Source organism: Urocitellus parryii, chromosome 8 (assembly GCF_045843805.1).
Source record: "Urocitellus parryii isolate mUroPar1 chromosome 8, mUroPar1.hap1, whole genome shotgun sequence".
Lineage (NCBI taxonomy): Eukaryota > Metazoa > Chordata > Mammalia > Rodentia > Sciuridae > Urocitellus > Urocitellus parryii.
The window spans coordinates 137,056,076-137,080,209 of NC_135538.1; the positions used below are offsets into that span (position 1 = coordinate 137,056,076).

The following is a 24,134-nucleotide window of genomic DNA, read 5'->3' on the forward strand; positions in this document are numbered from 1 at the left end:
GATGGATTATGCAGGATACAGTCCATCATTCTTTCCATAAAGATTCTGCAGTCAGAGAGCTATGAGCATATTTAGCCCAGTACGATTTAATTATGCATTGACTACATCCCAGAATAGTCGCCCATAAATTCTATAGCGCCAACGGGGACTGCTCAGTCCCTTTGCCAGGTTATAGATAAAATGTCTTGAAGTAAAATTTCCTTTGCATTAAAAAATATTACTCAGCTGGATACTTACATGTGTTAAAAACACCAGCAAAAACCCAGCATTGGCCATACCGGACTGGGTTCTCAGAGCTCCTGTATTCCAGTAGAATGTCAACGCTTCCAGTCCAGGCTGATGGGGGGACGCCATAGGCATAGATATTGTCCCATGATCCAACGAGGACACCTTCATCATCCTTGGCATTAATCTAAATGAGGCAAGGAGAGACAAAAAGAAAGAAAGAAAGGTCATTTTGATGAGTCCCCTCCACGCTATGGCACTGGGCAATCTAAAGTTTCTGGCGCCTTCCGTGTGTCCTGCGTGATGCAAACAGTTCCACTTTTCTTCAATTCACCACTATGTCGCCAGGGAAAACTAAGTATGCAAAGAGGAGGCCAAATAACCAAGACTCTCTCTTAAATAGCACAATATTAAAGCAGAGTAAGGCTGAGGGGCAGGTAGGAAGAGTTCTCTACCTATGATTTGCAGAATTTATACCTAGGGAATGTGATTTGTTCTAGAATAGTGTTGAGATTGACCAGAGGAAGAACTGCAAAAGAAAAATACTCAAAGGGATATTGTGTTGGTGGAAGAAGAACTCAAAACTGATGAAAGAGAAATCAGTGTTCTAATGGGCTTCTACTTCTATGATGAGCAGTAAAGAATTGAACAAGCTAACAGATGTTACCACAAGAACCATGGTGGGTTAATAGGAAAATAGATTCCCATGAGTGACTTATAGAGATTTTTTATTTATTAAAAAACATTTTCCTAATGATTATTTAAAGTGGTTTAAGCTTTATAGTTTTGTTAAAAGGAATTTCTGGGATGCTATGTTTTTGATATGGAGGACATTTAGGCAGAGAGTGGCAAGATGGAATATTACAGAAAATTCTGCCACACAGACTGTAATCATTTAGGAACAGCAGACCTCAAGTGCATGTGCAAAGATCTTTTGTGTTTATCCAATAAAACTAAAGAAAGCCAGGAAGTATCAGTTGTGAGACAACCTGCCAGTATCTCTGAGCTCTGCTGAATCTACCTCTTTTGATGTAACTTTCATCACATTTGATTATAGTCAGAAGAGTCTAGGTGGAACAGAGGGATTTTTTTTCTAAAAATGAGTGCTACTTCAACAATTTTTATAATTGACAATAATTTTTATAATTGACATGATGTTGTTTAAAGCCTGGCTACTCAAAGTGTGGTCTGTGGACCAGCCGTTTTGGCATTCTATTGGAGTCAGTAGAATCCGTAAATTCTCCCTGAACAAACCTATTGAACAAGAAAGAATCTGTATTTTAACAGGATCCACTGGGGGTTTGTGTGTACAGCAGTTTGAGAAGCATAGGTCTGGATTATGCTGAAAATATTTTAGCAAACAATGCAAAATATGATTTGAATATTGTGCATTTGGATTATGAAAGTCATACATGAAATATTGAAATATGGTGAGTTTTTATGTATTTGCTGCCTCACCAACTAAGAGCACAGCCTCAGCACCTACCCAGACCTTTCTCCTTGGCTTGATGCATTTAGTGGGAGAGGAATCTGTCTTCCTCACTGGCTCCTGAGTTTACAGAGAACAAAGATAAAATCTATGTCCTTCTGAATTCCAACAAATATTAGCAAAGAATTGGTGCTTCAAAGTAGTTCAGTAATCTCTTGTATATTCAACAAGCATATAGGCATTGTACATTGAAAATAATAAAACCAGGTCCCTGGAAGAGATGCACAAGAAACCAATCAAATGAAAGTAAAGATTACTGCTGGGTGCAATGGAGCACACCTGTAATCCCAGCGGCTTGGAAGGTTGAGACAGGAGGATCATGAGTTCAAAACCAACCTCAGCAAAAGAAAGGTGCTAAGCAATTCAGGGAGATCCTGTCTCTAAATAAAATACAAAATAGGGCTGGGGATGTGGCTCAGTGCTCAAGTGCCTCCAAGTTCAATCTCTGGCTACCTCCTCACTCCCCCCAAAAGAAAGAAAGTAAAAATTACTGGTATTTAGATTGAAAAACATATAGGTAGAGTGGAACCCAAAGGAGGGAGTAATCAGTTGGTTTAGAGGGTGATAATGCTAGAGGTTTAGTAGAGGAGACGATATTGTGAGCTAATCAGAAAAGGTCATCCACATAACATGGTGGAAAGAGTTCAAACAGCACTTGGAGTCCTAAAACCATTTGTCAGATTCAGGGACCCCTGTATGGGTATCTTGTAAGTAAATAATATAGGATGGAATAGAAAACACTAACAGAAGACACTTAGATGTGCAAGCACCTTCTTCTGTGAAGAACACACCCTCCATTAAAATGTGAGGTTTACTCTAGCACCAAGTGACTTTTCCCAAGGAGAGTCCTTTTGCAGAGTGCAATCTAGAAAAACCCTATTCCATTCCATTTAAACATACTATTTTGCCCTCCATCCAGACAGGTCAGGCGTCAGTTGGGTGAACAAGTGTTCTGGTAACTACTCAGTTAATGTATTCAATGTACAAAAATATACTTTCGTGGTTTTTGAAAGACCTGTTCAGCCAGTTCTAAATTCATGCCTTTGATGTGAACTTTGACATTAGCCTGTGGATCCCTGAAATGACTGAGGTTCAGAAGGGTTTTTTAGCCCATCATTTTGTCTTTATTCACCAACAGTCATTCTTCTTGCAGACAAACCAATTACTAAAATATCTGTATGTATGATAGTGAAGCCCAGGAGAGTGTGGGTAGACTATAATGTGGTCTGGTCTTTGTGGGCAGGCAGCTCCAGATTTGAACTCACAATACTTTTCCCTTATCATTGAGAAACAGAATAGGATCTATGCATCCCAGAGGTAAAAGTTCCTAAACTGTGGACTGGTTTTCAAATAGATAGCCATAAATTATAAGAGCTATTTATAGCATAAGGCTGAACTCGATCAGCTAAGGGGAAGAGTAAGAAAAAAAAAAAAGCTCTCTTCTCTATAGATATTTTAATTGTTAATGCTGAGTGCTTCTCCTGTTGCTAGACAAATCACAACTCTCATTTATTAGCATTTGCCCAGATTAGCTACTGTTTTCTAATTAGAACATTGATTTCTAAGGAGCTCAGATACTGAACGAGATAAATCTTAAGTGACAGATGGAAAGGGTTAAAGTAATCTCTCCTTCCCCAAACAACAGAGTATATGTGAGGGACACTTCAAGGGCATGCTGGTACTTCAAGGATATGTCACAGTTGGCTGCTGTGACATTATATTGTCATATCAGTCTTTGACCAATGGCAGAATGAAATGTCTTGGTCTTGGGTTACCAGTGGTCAAGCAGACCATGTGAAGAAGCATTATTTAATTTCATTAAGGTTGCACTGGTATTGACCCCCGCATCGTTCCTACAGAATTTGAAATTTGAAAAAACAGCCTCCTCCCCATTATTACCAGGAACCTCAGTGGCATAACAAACACAATGCAATCAACTTCAAAACCTGGAGCCAAGAGAAAATAAGAATTTTGGAATGAAGCAGACAGGCAGCAGAGCTCAGATCCATCAATTCCTTACTGGGTGAGTCAACAGAATCTTGAGGCTTAAAATTTATCTTTCAAAATCTGGAAAGAAAAAAGCTGAATTAAAAAATGCCATTCCTTTTCTTGTTCCAACCAGAATCGTGGAAATAATGCTTGTTGAGAATAGGAAACAGGTTTGCACCTCAAAAGAGGTGGAAACTCTGGGGCTATGATGGGAAAATGATAAGAAGCCCAAGAGAATCCCCCATGGGAATGGCTACACCTCCACTGAGGGGGATGAGTTCTGGAGAGAGGATTCAACAGAATCTTAAAAGAAAGGGCAGAGTCCAAGAATTCTAATGAAGATTGCCTTCCTCTCAGATAATCTCCCTTTCTCTCTCCAGTCTCTCTGTGGGTATTAAAGAGTAGGGAGGATGTAGCACACTGGCCTCAAACTGTAGTTCAGAGGAGAAATCCAACCAATCTCAGATTGAAAAGAGAGTCAAGATTTCATCTCTTATCTAGAGTTCTTCTATTCCTCCCATGCTCCCCCTCCCTACCCCACTATGAATCAGCCTCCTTATATCAGAGAAAACATTTGGCATCTGTTTTTTGGGGATTGTCTAACTTCACTTAGCATTATCTTCTCTAACTCCATCCATTTACCTGCAAATGTCATCTAGGTAGGGCAGGGTGGGAGGGGAAGGGAGGGGACATGGGGTTAGAAATGATGGTGGAGTGTGACGTTATTATCCAAAATACATGTATAAAGACATGAATTGGTGTGAATATACTACATATACAACCAGAGATATGAAAAATTGGGCTCTATGTGTGAATAAGAATTGTAATGCATTCTGCTGTCGTATATAAATAAAAAAATTAATAAAAAATAAAGATGCATAGTAGTATCAAAACAAACAAGTAAACAACAACAACAACAACAAAAGATTCCATCTCTCAGAGCAAATAGGATCCCTGGAGAAGGTTTAGGCAAATATTAACACAAACCAAAGGAAAAAATACAGTAAGGGGGTAAGGATAAAGTAGAGAAGAGACAGAGACAGAATGAAAAAAAAATTATACACAGAAAGGGAAAGCAATTAAGAGACACAAAGAATTTTCTCACAATCTCTTAAGAGGTCACAGCTCTAAAGGAACAAATTAAGGATCAAATTGTATCATTGGAAGGCTAATAATACGTAATTAACTACAAGAAACAGGAATAAAAGCACCGCTAAAAATAAAACTAATGACAGAAAAGACAAATTTGACATAATTAAAAAAAATTCTAATGAAAAATGCAAGCAGATGATGCTAGAGAGAAGCTAACAGTTATTGAAGACAAAGATGATGTGACATAAGGATTTGTGTCCTTAGAACATTTTACTTGATAGAGGGGACAACTGAATATATACATTTTAGTGCAATATTGTGCTCCATAGTTATTTTTGCTCACTGCCTAGAAATGTGAATCAATTTGGACTTTAGGACAAAATAAGTAATTCAGTTACCTAGACAAAAGAGGAAATGAGCAACAAGTGAAGCAATCCACCTGCCTGCAGACTCCTCCACAGTACCACCCAGCGACAAAATCCTGCCAATTAGTACTTCCATCATCCTAAGAGCAAGAACGGTTGACCCAAGGACACCTGGCACAGCTCAGATGCCGTGGGTGGGTGAAGATGACCAGCACACACTGTCAAACACGCAGGATCATGGGGAAGAGGATAGCTCTCATAAAGTGCTTGAAATGTAACATTGAGGCAATTAAGGATTGGATTAAAGAAAGACACTGTGACAGAAGATTGGGTGGTGAGAAAAATCCACGTAAAGTTAAACATCTCTGGCAATTACAGTTGCAGAATGAATTTGAAATCTTGATAATGTAAAAACAATAATCACCATAGGAAAAATTAGGCACCAGGGAGGGAAGAAGAGAAGAAGAATTAAAATGCTAATGTTTTAATGTGTTGGTCGCTCATAGTTAATTTGCACCATCTAAAATTAAAATGTAATTTTCAAATACATAATTACTCTATTCTTTTAATGGTTTTCTTAATTTGTAAATAACTTTAGGAGGATCTGCTAGGAAATAACGTCTCCTGTAGCAAAGAAATGTTTATTTGAAGTTTAACAATTTCTTCTGTTGCGACTCAGTTTTTTTCTTCTATTAAAAGTAAAATTTAATAAGGTTAAATAGAATTGGAGTACAATTAAATGTAATACTTTTAAATTAATTAACATGACACCATTTGGCATAAATACAAACAAAGGGATCAATGGAACACAGTAGAGAACTCAGAAATAAATCCACACAAGTACAATCAACTAAGTTTTGACAAAGTTGCAAGAGAATCTCATAGACAAAGGATACTCTTTTAAACAAAAGGGACTGGAGTAATTGGAGAGTCGCATGGAAAAAAAAATGAGTTTTGACTCATACCTTGTACCAAATATAAAAATTATCTCAAAAATAGATCATAGATCTAAATATGAAACCTAAAGCTATAAAGCTTCTAGAAGAAAACAGGAAATATGTATGTGTCCTGGGGTATGGGCAAAGATTTCTTAGACATAAAAGTAAAAACATGATTCATAATCAAAGCACATATCCTAGACTTAATCAAAATTAAGAATATTTGTGTACAATCAGTAACTTGAAAAATTGTGCTCTATAGTGTAATGTGAAATGAATTGCATTCTGCCATCATGTATAACCAATTAGAATAAACAGATAATTTTAAAGAATTAAGAATATTTGAATATTTGCCCTTTGGCTTGGTGCGGTGGTGCATGCCTGTAATCTCAGCAGCTCATGAAGCTGAGGCAGGAGGATCACAAGTTCAAAACCAGCCTCAGCAATTAGCAAGATCCTAAGCAATTTAGAGAGATTCTGTCTCAAAATAAAAAAAAATTGTAAAAGGCTGAGGATGTGGCTCTCTGGTTAAGTGCCCTGGGTTCAAGTTACTGGGGGCAGGTGGGGGGGACAGGTGCAATTTGCTCTTTGGAAGGCACCTCAAAGAAAGTGAAAAGATAAGAATGGAAAAAAAATTATAAATCATATATCTGATAAAGGTCATCATCCAGAATCTGTAAAGAGCCTTTAAAACTCAATAATAATAAGAAAGCAAATACAATTTTAAAACAAAAGCAAAATGTTTGAATAAATAAGTAGATTAAAGAAGATATTTAGGTGACAATTAAATATAACAAAATGTCTTTTACACCATTAGTCATCAGGAAAATGCAAATTAAACCCCCACAGCAATAACAATACACACTAATTAGAAAGTCTAAAATGAAAAAGATTGATTATATCAAGTACTGGGAAGGATGTGGAAACACTTAGGACTCTTTAAGCTTTTATACTTTTATATGATTTAAAAGCTATATTTATCTGTTTACATATCTATATATTTAGTTGGAATGAGTCAATAAAATATTAGCAATGGCTTCTTCTTGCTGACAAAATTTGGGCTGATTCTTTTGAGGAATTTTTTCTTTTCACTTATTTTTAGCTGACAAATAATAATTATGTATGTTAATGAGTACAATATGAAGTGTTGATTTATGTATGCATTATGCAAAGATTTCATCAAACTCATTAATACATCCATCACCTCAATAACTGATCTTTTTTTTTTATAGTGAGAATGTTAAAAATGTATTCAGTTAGTAATTTTGAAATATACCAGACATGGGGACCAATAACTGTGGTCACTGTGCAATGTAATTGATCATTCTATAAAGATTGCATCATTTTATCAATATCTTCCCTTTCCCCATTCCCCAACTCCCTCCCTAGACTTTTGTAATGATCTTTTTTTTTCCTACCCTGTCTCTATATAAGACTGACTTTTCTAGATTCGTTATGTAAATAAGATCATATAGCAGTTGTCTTTCTGAGCCTGGCTTATTTATCATAATATCCTTTTTGTGTCACACAACATATAAAAATCAACTCAAAATTAGTAAAAGACTTAAACATAAGACCTAAAAGTATAAAACTACTAGGAGAAGAAACCATAAGGAGAAGGCTTCACAGCATCTCTTTGGGCAACGTTATCTTTCTTGGATTTTAGGACTCCCCCATAGCACAGGCAACAAGAACAAAGATGGACAAATGGATGTGTTCACCTAAAAAGCTTCTGCACGGCAAAGGAAACAATCATCAGAGTAAAGAGATAATTAATATTATTATTAATTATCACCCATGCACTGGGTGAACATTTGCAAACCATACATCTGAAAATGGACCAATATCCAAAATGAATAAGGAAATCTATATAGAGAAAACAAATAACCCTATTAATAAATGAGTAATGATGTGATCAGACATTTCTCAAAAGAAGAATGACCAACAGATATATTAAACAATGCTTGTTAGCTCTAATCATCAGGGTAATGCAAATTAAAAACACAACAAGATGTAATCTTATACCTGTTAGAATGCCTGAAATCTAAAAGATGAACAAAAAGTGTTGGCAAAGATGTAGAGAAAAGAGAGCTCTTGCACACCTTTGTTGGGGGTGTAAATTAGTACAGCCATTTTGGAAAGTAGTATGAAGGTTCCTCAAAATATTTAAAATATAATTATTATAGTGTTACGAGCCAAACTATATGTGCCTTGATCAGACAAACTCCGTTTTACCCTGAGACTTCATTTCATATAAGAAACTGCTAGAAAAAAACATATAGGGTCAATACTTCTATATATCAGCATAGGCACTGACTTCCTTAACAAGAACCCTAAAGCTCAAGGAATAAAACCAAGAATCCATAGTGGAGTGATGTCAATTTAAAAACCTCTGCACAGCAAAGGAAATAAGAGCATGAAGAGAAAGCCTACAGAGTGGGAGAGAAATATTTTCCAGCTATTCCTCTGACCAGGCATTAATATCTAGAATATATAAAGAACACAAAAAACTTAACACATACACACACACACACACACACACAACACAACACACAAAATCAAAAACCAAGGAAAAAATAAACAACCAAATAACTCATTAAATAAATTTCAAAGAACTAAACAAACATACATTTATAGACATTCACAAAAGAAGAAATACAAATGGTCAACAAATAGATGAAACAAAATTCAACATCCCTAGCAATTAAAGAATACAAATTGAAACCACACTGAGATTTTCGTCTTCTTCCAGTCAATGGAAATCATCAAGAATGCAAATAATATTAACATGCCGGCAAGGATGTAGGGGAAAAAAGTGCACTTACATTGTTGGTGCAATTTAGTACAACCACACTCAAAATCAGTATGAAGATTCCTCAAAAGACTAGGACTAGAGCCATCATATGACCCAGCTGTCCCACTCCAAAAGGACTGACATCAGTGCACCATAGTGTCACGTGCATGTTTGTAGCAGTGAAGTTCACCATAGCCAAGTTATGGAACCAGCCCAGGTGTCCATCTAGATAACAGAAACGTAGTACCTAGACACAGGGGAGTTTTACTCTGGCACACTAAATGAATGAAATCATGACATCTGCTGGTACATGGATGAAACTGGAGAACATCGTGCTAAGTGAAATAAGCCAGGCCCTCCAATATCCTTTCTGCATCAGAGAAAGTGCCCAGTGGTGTGGGCTGCTGGTTTGCTTTCCAGGCTTAGGTCGACCCAGAGGGATGAAATTGGGCTTGTTCAAATATGGGGAGAGGCAGCGGCAATGGTCTGAGGGTTAAAAAGGGAGGCTCAGTCATGGAGGAGGTAGGGTTCTTCCTGGGGAAATGTGGGAAATGTAGAAACGCAGTGCCTTGTGGGTACGAGGCCCTTGGTGAATGGGACAGAGTTAGGAGAACTGGTCATGCTTGGCCTGCCCTGAACTTCTGAGCTGGTTCGCATTCATGCGGGGTAGACCTCCACCCTAGAGCAAGAATAAGGCATGGATTTCAGTAAAATCTAAAGGAATAGGAAGAACCCTAAAGCATGACCCACAGTGGACTTCTCTCCAGTTTTGGTCATGGGGGCTTAAGTAGATTTTAAGTTGATACTGGCAAGTAAAAAAGTGGCATTTCTTATTTTTCTAATTTCCTGTAGTACAGACACTTACATTTTGCACAGTGATTTTTAAATATGTAAATATACTTTTTTCTTTTGTGTGCTATGATGAAATGACTTTTCTCTGTTATAAATCTATTATATCTTGTTAAATTTTAATGTGATTTTCTCATAAAGACTAGGATTTCTCTATAAGAAAAAATTCTATAAAAAACCAATTTTTATACCTAATCTTATCTGTAATAGTTTCTCAAAGACGATTGGATATAAATTTGGGGTAGCATGCGTTAGCTTCTAAAGCATAAACTTAGGTTTGGAAAGGAGAATTATTACTTGTAAAAATCCTTCCATGGTTCTGTGAACCACAAGTCCCCAGCTACAGTCTGGTGGGGATCATTCTTAATCACAGGTGGAAGTGGGAGAGGGGATGTTCAATTGTGCTCCATGACACTCTGGGATTTTGTAATGAACCTCCGTGTTTACCATGTTGGAGGGTGAAGCAGGAGAGGACTGAGTTTGGTGGGGGCAGCTGTAGTCACCACTTTGCTACAAGAAAAGCTGCTCCAACCTTTCTCTTTTGTGTACTTGGGTTCAATCGATATTTTAGAAAACAATTCTAGAAAATAAAATTTGGAAACCCATTAGTCTTGGGAGGCAGCTATCTGTTTCTTGTGCTGCCCTGCGATGGACCAAGTCCTGCAGCAGGGATAGGAGGGGAGAGGCCTGCAGATGAGGTGCTCTATTGGGTAACTCCATGGACAGGCATCCCAGCAAATTCACATAAGAGAAAAGAAATAGGGAGGCAGTCATCCTATTTTCTCCCTTGCCCAGCTCCTCAACCTTGATTCTTTCAGGGCTTTCAATGACACTTAACAATAGACAGGGTCACACACGTGATCCCAAGAAAAAGAAAGCCATCCACCTGCTCCTGCACTTTTCATAGTGCTGGGTTCAGCAAGCTGCTCTCCCCTTGGTATTATTATTGGAAATGTCATGCTCTCTCCTGAATGAATGCCCTTCCACCCGCAAACCCCTTCTTCTCCTGGTCAGGAACCTATTGACTGTTTAACACTCGGCTGGTTTCACTCTGGAAATTTCTATTTCTTTGATGTCCTGACTCTGTGCTCACATGGCACTGGTTATGGTTTCGATATGAGATGTTCCCCCAAAGCGCACGTGTGAGACAATGCAAGGATTTTCAGAGGCAAAATGATGAGATCCCGAGAGGTGGATTAGATCCTAGTCAGTGGATCAATCCACTGATATGGATTAAATGGCTGTTAGTGTAGGCAATTAGGGTGTGGCAAGAGGAGGATCATATTATGTCATTGGTGTGGTCGTCTTTGTTTCCATTACCAGATCGTATATTCCTGAAAGGAGAGAAGGAAGGAAGGAAGTTCCCATGCTCTTTTGTCTTTGTATTCCCAGGAATAGCACTCAATAAATTCTGCTGAATGAATGAACATGATATCACTGGAGGATGGGTAGAGGTCATCTTTTAATATTTCTTTACGAGGTCACCTCAGTGGGTCAGTTTGGACGCCAACCGACATGTTGAAATTGGCAAGTTCTTGAAATTGTATAGAAATGAAAAGAACCCAGAGTAACCAAAGCAATACTGAAAAAGAACAAAGTTGAAAAACTACCTGATTTGGAGATTTACTATAGCAACCCAGTAATCGATATACTGGGTTGAATTGGTATAAGAATCGACAAAAACCCCAGGGAACAGGAGAGTCCAGAAGTACAGTCACACTTATATTTGTTACCTGATTTTCAACAAAGTCACCAAAACAATTCAGTGGCGCAAATAATTTTTTTTCCAACAAATGAAAACCTTTCCAATAGTGTTTTTAACAAATGGCACCAGAATAAATAGATACATTGGGAAAAAGGTAAACCTTGAACCCCCTACTTCATACCACACAGATATATAACTCAAGATGGGTCAAAATGTAAAAACTCCATTAGAAAGCTTTGAAAAGAAAGCAAGGACTTGTTAAAATAACATTTTCTAGCACGAACTATTTTTGAAAAGCAATTGGCAGGGTGTGTGACTCAGTGGTAGAGCACCTGTCCAACCCCCACAAGGTCCTGAGTTCGATCCCTAGCACAAACAAACATAAAACCACCGAGGGGCTGGGGTTGTGGCTCAGTGGTAGAGCACTTGCCTAGCATGCATGAGGCACTGGGTTCAATCCTCAGTACCACAAAAAAAAAAATAATAAAGTTATTGGGTCCACCTACAACCAAAAAAAAAAAACCTAAAAAAATTGAAAAAGCAATTTAAAAATTGACTTCATAAAATTTTTAAACTAGTTCTTAAAATATGCCATTTAGAAAATGTACCTGCAAGCCAGAGTCTGGGGAGAAATATCCTCTAAATATATCTGACAGAGGACACACATTCAAAATGTACACAGAGCAGCTATAACTCACCAATAAAAATACAAATAACCCAATCAGAATGGGGAAAAAGACTCGAAAAGACACCACACCAGAAAAAGATCCACAAAGGGCAATACATGTATGCAAAAGTGCTCCATGTCACTACTCATCAGAGTAAAGAAAATTAAAATAACAACTGGATACCATTCTGTGCCCATTGGATTGGTTAAAATTATGCAGGCTGAAATCACCCAGAACAGATGAAGCTGTGGAAATAACCAAAATTCTCATACCTTGCTGGCAGGAATATCAAATGATGGAAACTTTTTGGAAAACTATCATATATTTATAAAATGAAACATATACATATGCTATGATCTAGACATGCCATCTTTAGCTAGTACTCCCGACATATGAAAACATATACACACAAAAAAATCACTCAACAATTTTCATAGTAGCTTTATTTGTAATAGCTCCAAAGTGGAAATATCTCAAATGTCCATCAATAGGTGAGTGGATGGACAGATCATGACACTTGATACAATAAAATACTATCTGTAATAGGATAAAATTTTTAAAAATGTGCAGCCATTGATTGAGTAAAAAGACCAGCCCCATACATATTGTATGAATCAATTTATGTGAAGTTTAAGAACAGACAAATCTAATCTATTGCAAGAAATCGGACCAGTGGTTGTCTGTGGGGATGCAGATTGACTAGCAGAAGCACAAGGGAAATTTCCAACAGATGGAAATGTTTATATTTTGATTGGGGTGGTGATTTTCCCCACCCAAACCCATTGATTTGTGCATTTGGCATCCATGCTTTTTAGTACATGTAAATTTAACTTTAATTTAAAAAAAACAACGTGAACTAACCTTAATCTGCATTGTGATACATATAACTACTCCTATCAACTATCCTTTGGTACATGTCCATGAGTCATTCATTTTTTTCATGATAATCATTGCAACAAGAGACGATTAACTTGTGTCTCTCTCAGTAACCGAGGATTCTCATTTGGCCTCAGTATATTTTACTAATTGACAATCATGACAGAAATAGCCAAAAGTGGGCCAAGAGAGAAACTGAGAGTTTGCAAGCTCCAAGTGCTGTCTTCTTTCTTTCGTTGCCGTATCACTGCTGCATGGTGTAGGGCTGGTTGGTCCAGGACCGGTCTCTGGTGATATTTGAATGACAGGTGTGGGTGGAAGGGAGAGGGAAAAATATGGAGCAAGAGAGGAAGGAGGTGAAGGTAGGAAAGAGAAGGAAGAGACAGAAACCCCAAGTGCATGAAGGGCATATCCTCTGGACCTCTCTGGCTTTACTGCAGACTCTCCATCTATCCTGGGGACATTTGTCCCAGGAGATCAGCGCAGCTTCGGCTCCACAGCTTGGAGGGAGTGCTGAAAAGCAAGCACCCCCGTGTTTCAGAAATAGCCTGGGTGATTACAAAATAGATGCTGCATTGAAACCTCATTCCAGGAAGCAATTCAGGGAAAGCAAGACATTTAGATTGACTACGATTATCACATTCGAGAGATGGCTTGTAATAAATGTCTGTTTTTCTCCAAAAAATATGGGAAGAACAGGCATAAGAAATGTAACCTTAATAATTGAGAAACCAAGCTGTTTGCCCACATAATGGAAACTTCATTACATTTCTGGCTTTTACCAGAGAGGAAAAAAAATGAGGTCTAAACGGCTCACTGTCCCTCATTTCCTCCCACCTAAAGGAGCGTGATTGAACCAGACAGAGTACATAAAAGGCATTATGTTTGTAGCCAAGGAGCTCATGTGATATGGAGAGAGGACAGGAATAGGGCAAATCCAGGGGAAATGTAACATTGAGGGTAGAACAGAGGGATCAGGCAGCCAGATATCATCTCCAGTGCCACCTGTGACCTTGGATAAAGTTACTCAACTTCCTGATACCTCAGTCTCTTCATCTGCACAGTGGTTATTTATGGACGGATGTGATTTCTCAATAGTGTCTGTAAAGATCATTTCTGTTAGGGACATTCTGTTTTTCCATTGGCTTCCAAAGAAATTGTTGAAAATCTTTAATAAACAGAAATGAGAATCCCTGGTGAATACGGTGACCTTATGGTATCATGTTTTGTTAGAAATGTATTAAATGCAGGGTGTAGTGTGACTCATGCCTGTAATCCCAACAACTCAGGAGGCTGAGGCAAGAGGATCACAATTTTGAGACCAGCGTCTGCAGTTTGGGGAGGCCCTGAGAAACTTAGCAAGATCTTGTCTCCAAATTAAAAAAAAAAAAATAAAAATAAACTAAAAAACTAAAAAGGGCTGGGGATGTAGCTCAGTGGTAAAGCACCTATGGGTTCAATTAAAAAAAAAATGTAGGAGAGTTGTTCTGACTTCCCCTTCATCATTGGATTTCCATGGTCATTCAGGAATTACAGAAATACCTTCGATTTTTAGGAGTACTTTGACTCTAAGTTAGGATTTTTTAAAAAATCATTTCATAAGTGGTAATTTAGTATTTTACTATATTGGACTGCCATAACCTTTCTACTAATCAGAAGATTCTCCAAAGGTGGCCACCATGGGAGCTCCTACAGATTGAGTTGTGTTGCCATTTGAATGGTTACAAACACCACCAGAGGCCTCTCCTTTTTCTGCCATTCCAAACTGAGGAATGTCTTCCCTGACACCCAGGCATGAACCATGGAGACAGACGATAATAACCTCAAATAAAAGTCAATAGATCTGAGACACAGAAACTCTGGGCAGGAGCCTTGACTCTACCCTGGAGCCTCCATCTGACAATGGCCATCAACCTGGGAATTTTGGTTTCTAGGATCCAGCAAGTTAGTAAGTTGGTGATCCATCATCACTCTTACAAAACACCAAGCAGAGGTTGTATGTTCATTCTCCCAAAGGTGGCACTGAATTACATCAGTGTGGTGGCACTGATGATGGTGGCACTGATCATTACCACCGCCATTACCACTGGAAGTTCTGGTGGGCAATTACATAAACCAGGCACAGAATGAAATGGGAAAACAAATTACTATTACGTAATCATGCTTTTCTTGATAGACACAAGATTCATTCCGTGAAATGGGGAAAAGGTTCCTTGGTGGTAAAAGGTTGGAGACAATGGCCACCGACCACCTGAGTCCTCAGATTTCTTTGACGTTCATTCCAAGAAAGGAGGCAGGGGTTGGTTGTCTTCTGAACCAAAGGAGCAGTTAGACATTGCTTCATACATTTGAAAGTATTTTTAAAATGAAAACTGTTAGGGAATCATACTGCGGTGAATGGTATGATCAGCGAGGAGAGTTTATGTATTTATTTCTGACTCGGAAGTTCATTCAGAATGACTCAGGATGTGGAATTTCTAACTCAAGCAAAATTTTAAATGCAATCTGAATAATTTAAATGAAGGTTTGTTGCATGAAGAAGTCTTCTGAATGTTCAGCTTTCCATTCAAGATGGGCAAGTAAACAACTAGAGGAAAAACTGTTCAAAACATGGTTTTGTAGTAAATTCCCTGTGGAGTTGCGAGGCAACAACTCAAAGCAGTGTGGGCATGACTGTCTTTTTCATGTGTGGAAAGAAAAAAAAAACCCTTTCTAAATACTGGTTCAGGGGAAAAGGTAGAAAAGATGGACAAAGGGAAACTAGCCTTACTTTCAGTTTATCTGTGGGATCACTGGTGCTGGAGAATCAGAAGCCATGAAACCCATTTGGTCTCAAAGGTGTATAGCTATGCATCTTGTCCTGGGCTCTGGAAGAACTCAGGACCTGCCTCCAGTTGTGGTCAGTTTGATTTACTAGCTGGAGTCCAAGTTCTTTTTAGTAACACTAAAGAGTACGCAGAACATCGATTGGTTAAAAAAGTTCAATCTTGAGTTAATTCCCCAAAGGCACAGTCAGAACAAGGTATTAATGGGGATTAATGATGGCACCATGGTTCGATATTAGCAAAAGACTAGGGTTAAAAATAAACGTGCACACCTCAAGAGAAGCTGGAAAGTCCTGGCTGGCAACAGTGGAAAGCCCTGGAATTTTAAAATATGTAATTATATTGACATTTTCTTCCCTACCACCTTCAAATTCCCCCCCATTAATATCATCTTTTTTTTTAAATCACTATAATTGAATCAAAATAGAGTTTCAAGGAATCAAGCAAGTGTGGGTGTTGGGACCCCATGGGACAAATTTGAGTTGTGGCAACCTTGTGTTTTCTGAATTGCAAAACACACAAGTCCCAAGAGGAGCAAATCGATATATACCCTTACTACGCTCTAGTGACTGACAACGTGGATATAATTTCCACTGTGGAGAGGGGGCTTCTCTGAATAATAGTGTGGCTTATTATTGCTATGGGTCTTTGTTAGCCATTCCTCTATCTTTTGATTCAATATCTCAACACTCATTAGGCCAGGGTTTAGTCCTGGGGAAACTTTGAGCTAAATTTGAGAGATTTGTTTTCCTAAACAATCGTATGTTTAATTCCACAAGAGAATTTGCTATATCATGTTGAAGTTTTCTATTTACTAGTCTGTCGACGTAGAAACAATGTTTTGTTCACGACTGGGCTCTTGTGCCCAGATGGGTAGTGCTAAGGCTCAATAAATACTTGTTGAATGAATGACCGAGTGGGTGAGTGTTTTCCTACCATCACAATCATCACCACCACTACCAACATCACCATAATCAACATCACCACCACCACTACCATCATTATGACCATCACCCCACTATTGCTACCACCACCATTACCATTGCCACCGCTGCCACCACCATTAATCCTTACCATTACCACCACGCTTGCCACCATTGTAACCATATGGTCACCACCATGGTGCTGGAAAGAAAAAACCTACCATCCATCACCTACCATCACCACCACCACCACCACCACTGCTATCTTCACCACCAGCACCATTATACCACATGTGGTACCTAATCCTTTTGGGACCTCTTTCCAAGGCACCCATTGACTTCTTCTATCTGGAATCTTCTGATTTACACCTTTCCTCGTTTATTCCTGTTTATTGAAATTCACCTACCTGTTCTGAGCTCAATCGCTTGGGGGCTTTTTCTTTTCTATGAGACAGCTGCTCAATTCGATAGAGAGCTGTGTTATTTGTCATCATGTGTTGGTAGGAGCCTTCTAAAGCCATACGGCCTGAGAGCAAGGGCAATATCTAGTTCCAGCTCAGCCATTTTATTTTTAGTGGTGTGACCTTGAGTGAATGACATCCCTTCCCAAGGCCTCTCCTTTCCTCATCAAAAAGTCCCCTGGAGAATCTTCCAGATCTCGTGTGCTCCTTTCAACACAGCTCTTCTTTTATGGATAAAATCTCACCATACAGAGGAACAAGTGGGCATGAAGGTGAGAGGCTCAGAGGGTTCACGGTGACGAAGCAAGCCCTTCTCTGCAGTAGCAGAGGCCCCTGCAGCAGCAACTGCGTCTCTCTGGGGAAAGAGCTCTGCCTACGGTTCCTGCCAAATCCAATTAGTCACGGGGCAAAGCCGGCGTGGACAGGTAACCAGCAGCAGTAATGACGGGGTATTATCACTGCCACCCCCTCCCCCAGGACCAGGCTGTTCTTGTCACCTGTCAGGGCAGAAGCGTTTTGATAGTATGACGGGGAGCTCAGAATCCACGTCTGGTGGCTTCATAGCAATTTGGGGCTGGCATGCTTTACTAATGGCATGTGAGTGAAGTGGATTTTCAGATGGCACAAAGCATCCTCCTTAACTTCATTTCCTGGCACATTCCCTGGTAATTTTCTTGGTGGAGACTGTCACATTAGAAATGAGGTGGAAAGGAGACAGCGATCAAGGGGTGCAATTGAAGAGAAGAAGCACAACGTTGGACAAGCTTCTTCTTTTTATTTTTTTCTAATTTCCTCTTTTTTCCCCCTTTTCTCTCTTAAACAAATCTTCAGTATAGATTTTATAAAATGCACAAATCGGTATTTAGAAAAGCCTAAATAAAATTGGCTTAGGTGAGGCTATAAAAACCTCAGGCCCAATCCCCAGACAAGGGGATTACAGGATTTTTTTTTTTTCTCTTGGGAAAGTCCAGTAGTCCAAGGGTGTCCAGATTATCATGAAGTTTTCTTACTTCTATTTGAAAGCAAAGTAACAGCAACCCACCATAAGAGGGGTATACTGAATGTATAAGGGAGAAAAACGGAAGAAAGGAGAACTTTGTTTTGAAGAATTAAAGAAAAAAAAACGAAATTCTTGCTGTCAATGGAAATTACAAATGTGATTTGAGTACAGAGACAAAGTTTGATTTTCAAGAAGAAGAGAACCCTGTAGTTGAGTTATTGGCCCCAGCTCATATATTATGTTAGCAGCAGAAACAGATCCAAGGTCCAAGGTCCTATCTCCTGACATGGGGCCTGGTCCTTTGTATGCAATGCTGTCTCCACTGTCTCTTCCTTAGCAGAATACAACCAGCAGGTTTTGAACAAATTAGTCCTCTACGCAGGCCAGGAGAAAATGTCATTTCTGTTTCACAGCCAGGAAAACTGAGATGAAGAGGGGCTGAATGCTGGGGTTCTCACTAGGAATGACCTTTTACCCCAAGGGAGCATTTTACAATATCCAAAGACATCTTGGGGTGTCACAACTGGTGTGGATGGGAGAAGGAGCTACTGACATCTGAGGCCTCACAAGGATTAGTCAAGGTCATGTACACTGGACCATAAAGGTTTTTAGCTGGGGACTGTGCACCTAAAATCCAAGTGCATATGATTGTTATTAGAAAGTCTGCACAGTTTCAGTCATTCTCTGTGCTTTTTTAGCACCATGCACAGTGTTTCCTTGCCTCTGTTATTTTGGGTTACTGTTACTTTGCTTTTAAAGAACACTTCATGATAAACTTCACGGCTGCCAGAATCAGCCATGCCCACCGTAAGTCAAGGTGTCCGAGGGTCCCAGGTCATGTGCTTCTTGCCCCTACTCAGCTCCATTTCCTTCAGGTACCCAACTAGGGCAGGGCTGTTTGTGCCCATTCCTTCCTGGCATCGGCTGCTCTTAGGAAAGTCTGCCTGCCATTGCCCTGGTCTTGGCATGCACTGAAGTCACTGTGTCTCACCTCCGGGAGGATTGGTGTGTCACATGCATCTCTTTCTGAGAGTTGGTTTTTCTATGAGAGGAATTCCAGACTCTGCCACAGGCTGTGAGGCATTTGAGAGGGACTCAGGATAAAAACAAAAACACCTGGTGCATCAAGCTCTGTTGCTCCTGAAGCCTGGGCCTCATTCCCGGAGAGCATCCAGAGGCCTGTCCTCCTGTGAATCTGGATTCCTGCTAGACTCTTTAACTCAGAGCTCTTGCTGGGTTTTCTAAATACAACTTTTCAGATTTTAAGGCAAACCTTTGAGAAATTTGAAGGGTTTCCCCTCCCCGAGATCTTTGTTTAACTGCACTCAGAATTATCATGATTTTAAGAAATATCAAATTTCATGAAATTTCACTTCCGAAATTTTGAATTTCAAGGATTTGCGAACAGGAGCCCAACGGCCTGAAGGATTAAAAACCAGTTGAGACTTTTTTCTTAGGGTTGTTTTCTCTTTTTGGAGGCTCAATATTTTAGTTTTTAAAAATCACCACAACCGAATAGATGTTGGAACGACTCACAGAGCTGTTGCAAGGATTGAAGGAGAACATAGATGTGAAAGGGTTTTGCAAACCATCACAATTTCTCTGTGTGTGAACAAGGATAAGGAACTAGAGATGTGGCTTAAAATTGGTCAGGTAAGAGTAGAGATGCTCTACCCCTTAACATACATGGTCTCCCCTTCCAAAAGCCAAAACCAACCAGAGCCAAACCATTGCCCAGACAGACTCTCTAATTCCAAACCTTGTAACTGGGGATAAACATTTTCCAAATTAGAACTTCATAGGCTGTTTGTAATTAAAAAAAAATATATTTCAAGGCAATTTGCAATAGCATTTCGGGCTTAATTCCATACCTAACAACTTCTGCTTGGCCAGAGGCCACTAGAGACAGCATTATGTTAGATGTTCCCTTTCCGCTTTCCTCCTGTGTTGACTTGTGTTTCAGGGATTTCTGGATTTGTAAAAATATACCCAATGTGTGAGTAAGCTTAGGATGAGAGCCATGCCATTAGATATCGCTTAGGAAGGAATTCATTTGTATTTAATAACTCCTAGCTCTTCCCTTCCCACTGCAAACTTGTTGTGGTAACTTCTAAGAAGAGAAAAAAGTGAAAAATATTTTTTTGAAGTAGGAAAAATAGTTATCTAATATATATTGCAGGTCTAATATATATTGCTATCCATGGTTAGTATAATATTTCCAAAATCTTTAGAACTCATTGTATTTTCATTATGTAGTATAACTAACAACAGAAAACAAAGCCACCTTTTAATTTATTTCAGTGCTGGAATTGAACTTGGGGCCTGACCCAGGTTAAAACACACACTCTACCACTGAGCTGCACCCTCATCCTAAAACCACCTCCACTTTTTATGTCCTCATATGTCCTAAATTTACAAGTAACTTAGTTCTGAAAAAATAGAAACCACCATAAGAAATTACATGCCATATCATCCTTGGACTAATATTTGTATGTCAGCAATACTGATTTTGTTTAAATCAAAAGAATATATAGCTGGGTACAGGGGCACACGCTTCTAATCCCAGTGGCTCAGGGGAGGCTGAGGCAGAAGGATTGCAAGTTCAAAGCCAGCCTCAGCAAAAGCGAGGCTCTAAGCAACTCAGTGAGACCCTGTGTCTAAATAAAATAAAAATAAGACTGGGGATGTGGCTCAGTGGTTGAGTGCCCCTGAGTTCAATCGCCAGTAACCCCCTCTCCCTCAAAAAAAAAAAAAAAGAATATATAAACTCAACTCAAAGATAAAATTCTTCAGGGAGAATGTTTTATAAAACTTAAGGACATTGCTAAAATCAAAATTCTCAGTCTTTGTATGAAATAGAGCCTGTTTTAAGATTTTTTTTTTCAGGAATATTATGCTCCTGAACCAAATGTGATACATATGTTTTTTCCACCAAGAGCTGTATGCTGGCGTATGAGTACCCAGGGTCCCATTTAATCTGCTTCTAACCCTGGCTCCAAGCTTCCCACTCATGGGTATTCTTTATCCTTTTCAGCCATCCCACTGCAGGATCTCTGCATCCTCAAAGACATCTCACGATATCCTACAAAGAGTAGCATGAAATGTAGCACCTGTCTAGCTTTGGAGTTAATAAACCTGAATTCTAGTGGAAGCTTCGTTTTTATCAAACTGAAATCACCCTGCTTCCTTAAAATGGCACGGGAATACCTATTGCACCTACCTTATTAGATGACTGGGCAGAATTGACACCCACTTCATAAGCAATAAAGCGCTCCGGTGAGATATCACAGCTATAGAGGCTAGAATTCTATAGAGCTATTTATTGTTTACTCTTAACACCAGTGTAAATGTGGAGAAAATCTGGGTCTTGTACATCTTTGTGCTCCTTGATGTTTGATTGATTGACCCTTTGATTAGTCATTGATGTATTTTTTTAAGTCAGTTCTTAGTTGCCAGGCAAGAGGTTCTTAAGGATAACTGTGCAATAGGATGATATCCATCAGCATTTGACTAGAGCCCAAGAAACATACAGTATTGAGATAAAATTTTTGTTTTACAGCACATGACAAGCTCAGAGAAGTCAAGAGCTATGCAGGGTGTCATAAGTCAGAGTGTCACAAATAAAAGTCTATTAAGTGTGAGTTGCTATTTCAACGGCTTTTAATGAACCAACATCTATGCTGAGGTGAGTGGTGCATGTGGAAGTTTTCAGCCATCAATAGACGTTGCTTACCATTGCAGATCCAACCCGGCTGACTTTGATGGGATTCCCTCTACCAGAGAGGTCCATTTGTGCTCTGTCCATCACGTACAAACAAGCATCAAGGATGCCATCTTCAAACTATTTTTGGGGGAAAAACGAGAAGCTACTTAATAACCACTCTTAAAACAAGATAGTTTCTGTATTCTGGAGACTCCGGAGGCTAAGGCAGGAGGATTGCAAGTTTGAGGCCAGCCTCAGCTACGTATGTAGTGAGGCTCTAAGTCACTTAGCAAGACCTTGTCTTAAAAATAAAAAAAATAAAAAAGGGCTAGGAATGAATGTGACTCAGTGGTTAAGCACCCCCAGGTTCAATCTCTGATATTAAAAAAAAAGTCTCTATGAGAAAATAAAAATAAATAAAATCACAACTTAGTGCCTAAAAAAATGTGTATTTTCTACACAGTGATCTCCCAGAATGTTTAGTATGAACTGCTAAAGTGGAAGAAAGAAGTTCTTTATAAAAATTTTTTTCCAGTGACGTACAGAGGAACATCAAAGGACGCTAGAAATACAAAAGAACTACTAGAGAGCAGATGTGTCCAAGGGTCATGAGCTGACTCGAAATTCTTTGAAAAATTGTACAAGTTAATTTAAAAGAGCTATCCAAGATATGACTGCAGGTGAAGGAAGGACTGATTGACAGAGTCACTGGGAAGTCTTTAGACCTTGGAAGTAACACGAGTTCTTATGTGTCTTGAAAATAAGTGGCTCTAAGGTGTGTCACAGAAAGGTACTTCAGGCCCACTTAGCTTACACCCCCAATAGAAGGAGGCTGCACATAGCAATTGTCCTCTAAGATATCCCTTTGATGACCTCAGGGCCAAGGGAGTTTCACTTAGATAATATCTTAGGCTTAGAGCAGGGAGATAGCATTATTGTGGGCAGAGCCCATGAGCCAATTCAGCTTCCTTAGAAGGAATGCTGGCCCCAGGGACACCAGCATTGTCTTTGAGAGGAATAAAGGCCAAATAATAATAAGCTGTCCAGATGGGGAGTCTCTGCCTACACTGTAGGACACAGCGAGAGGAGACAACTTTAAATACAGGAACTTTGCATGTCACCGACCTGAGTACTGGTGACAGAGACCACCATCTTTCTGGCTCATTACCAACTCCTTCTGTACTAAATCTGGTTAGAATATCAACTCTGGGGGGTACCTCAAACTGATGCACTGGGTGCAGTAATCTGTATTTCCACCAGTTTTTCAGCTATATAAATAAATAAAGAACTCATTATTCTGGTTCTCATAAGCCACACATCTCTGTTGTGTTTGTGAACATGCTAGCGGCTCTTGAGTTAAAGAACTATTTACAGAGTTCACTATTCCCTGAATCTCTGCAAGCAACGGGTATGGCTGATTATTGTGGCTGAAAGACTTAAACTAATGGTCTCTTTTGAATGATGGTAGCCATAGGGCCTGAGATCAAGGGTGCCTACCTGAAGGCATGCTGGCTAGGAGCACCCTGACCCTGTCTCCTTATTTTCCTTTCTACTTACCTTGATAACTTTCCCCCCATTAGCTATCCGAAGAGAGTCAAGTTAGGGCCATAAACAGTCTCACAAGTGAGTTAGTTTTTGTGAGAACAGGTTATAAAGCAAGCCCACACCATGTGCCTGGGCCCTTCTGTACATGGCTAGTTCTTTTTGTTTCTCCTTCATCTTGTGATACAGCCTAGGGGGACCTTCCAGAGACTGAACAGATGGGGCTTTCCAACCTGGGACTCTCAGCTTCCAAAACCATGAGCTAAATAGATTTTTTTTCCTTTATAAAGTCTCAGCCTCAGGTATTCTGTTATAGCAACAGAAAACAGACTAAGACATCACCTTATGGCTAGAAAATGGGGATCTAGCATAAAGGCACTGGACAACAGACAGTAGTCAAAGGCGATGTCTCTGAGGAAGGAGAGGGCTTTTAACTGGGGAGCCAGGAAAGAATCTAAAAACAAGGCAAGCAAACATAAATCATAGCTCGGCAGGATATCAGAAACATAGGTGGGCAAGCCTGGACACTAGATACAGCATTCTCAGGAGTTAGGGTGAAGCTTGTCACAAAGCTGGCTGGTGGCAATAAGAGTTCATGACATGAGTCCCAATGGTCAGCCTGGGGCTGAGGGTGAAAGACATATGGAAATCCCATATGGAGGTCAAAGCAAGGCACCAGAAGTTATGAAT

General features: G+C 39.4%; 1 protein-coding gene across 1 annotated transcript in view; it reads right to left on the reverse strand.

Moving 5' to 3' along the window:
• F13a1 (coagulation factor XIII A chain) overlaps positions 1-24,134 on the reverse strand; it is a 175,158-nt gene that overhangs the window by 76,179 nt on the left and 74,845 nt on the right. Inside the window, exons 6-7 of the mRNA XM_077801735.1 lie at positions 21,933-22,040; positions 238-412 (exon numbers count right to left, since the gene is read on the reverse strand). Of these exons, the coding sequence (XP_077657861.1) occupies positions 238-412; positions 21,933-22,040 (283 nt within the window). The remainder of the gene's footprint in view (positions 1-237; positions 413-21,932; positions 22,041-24,134) is intronic.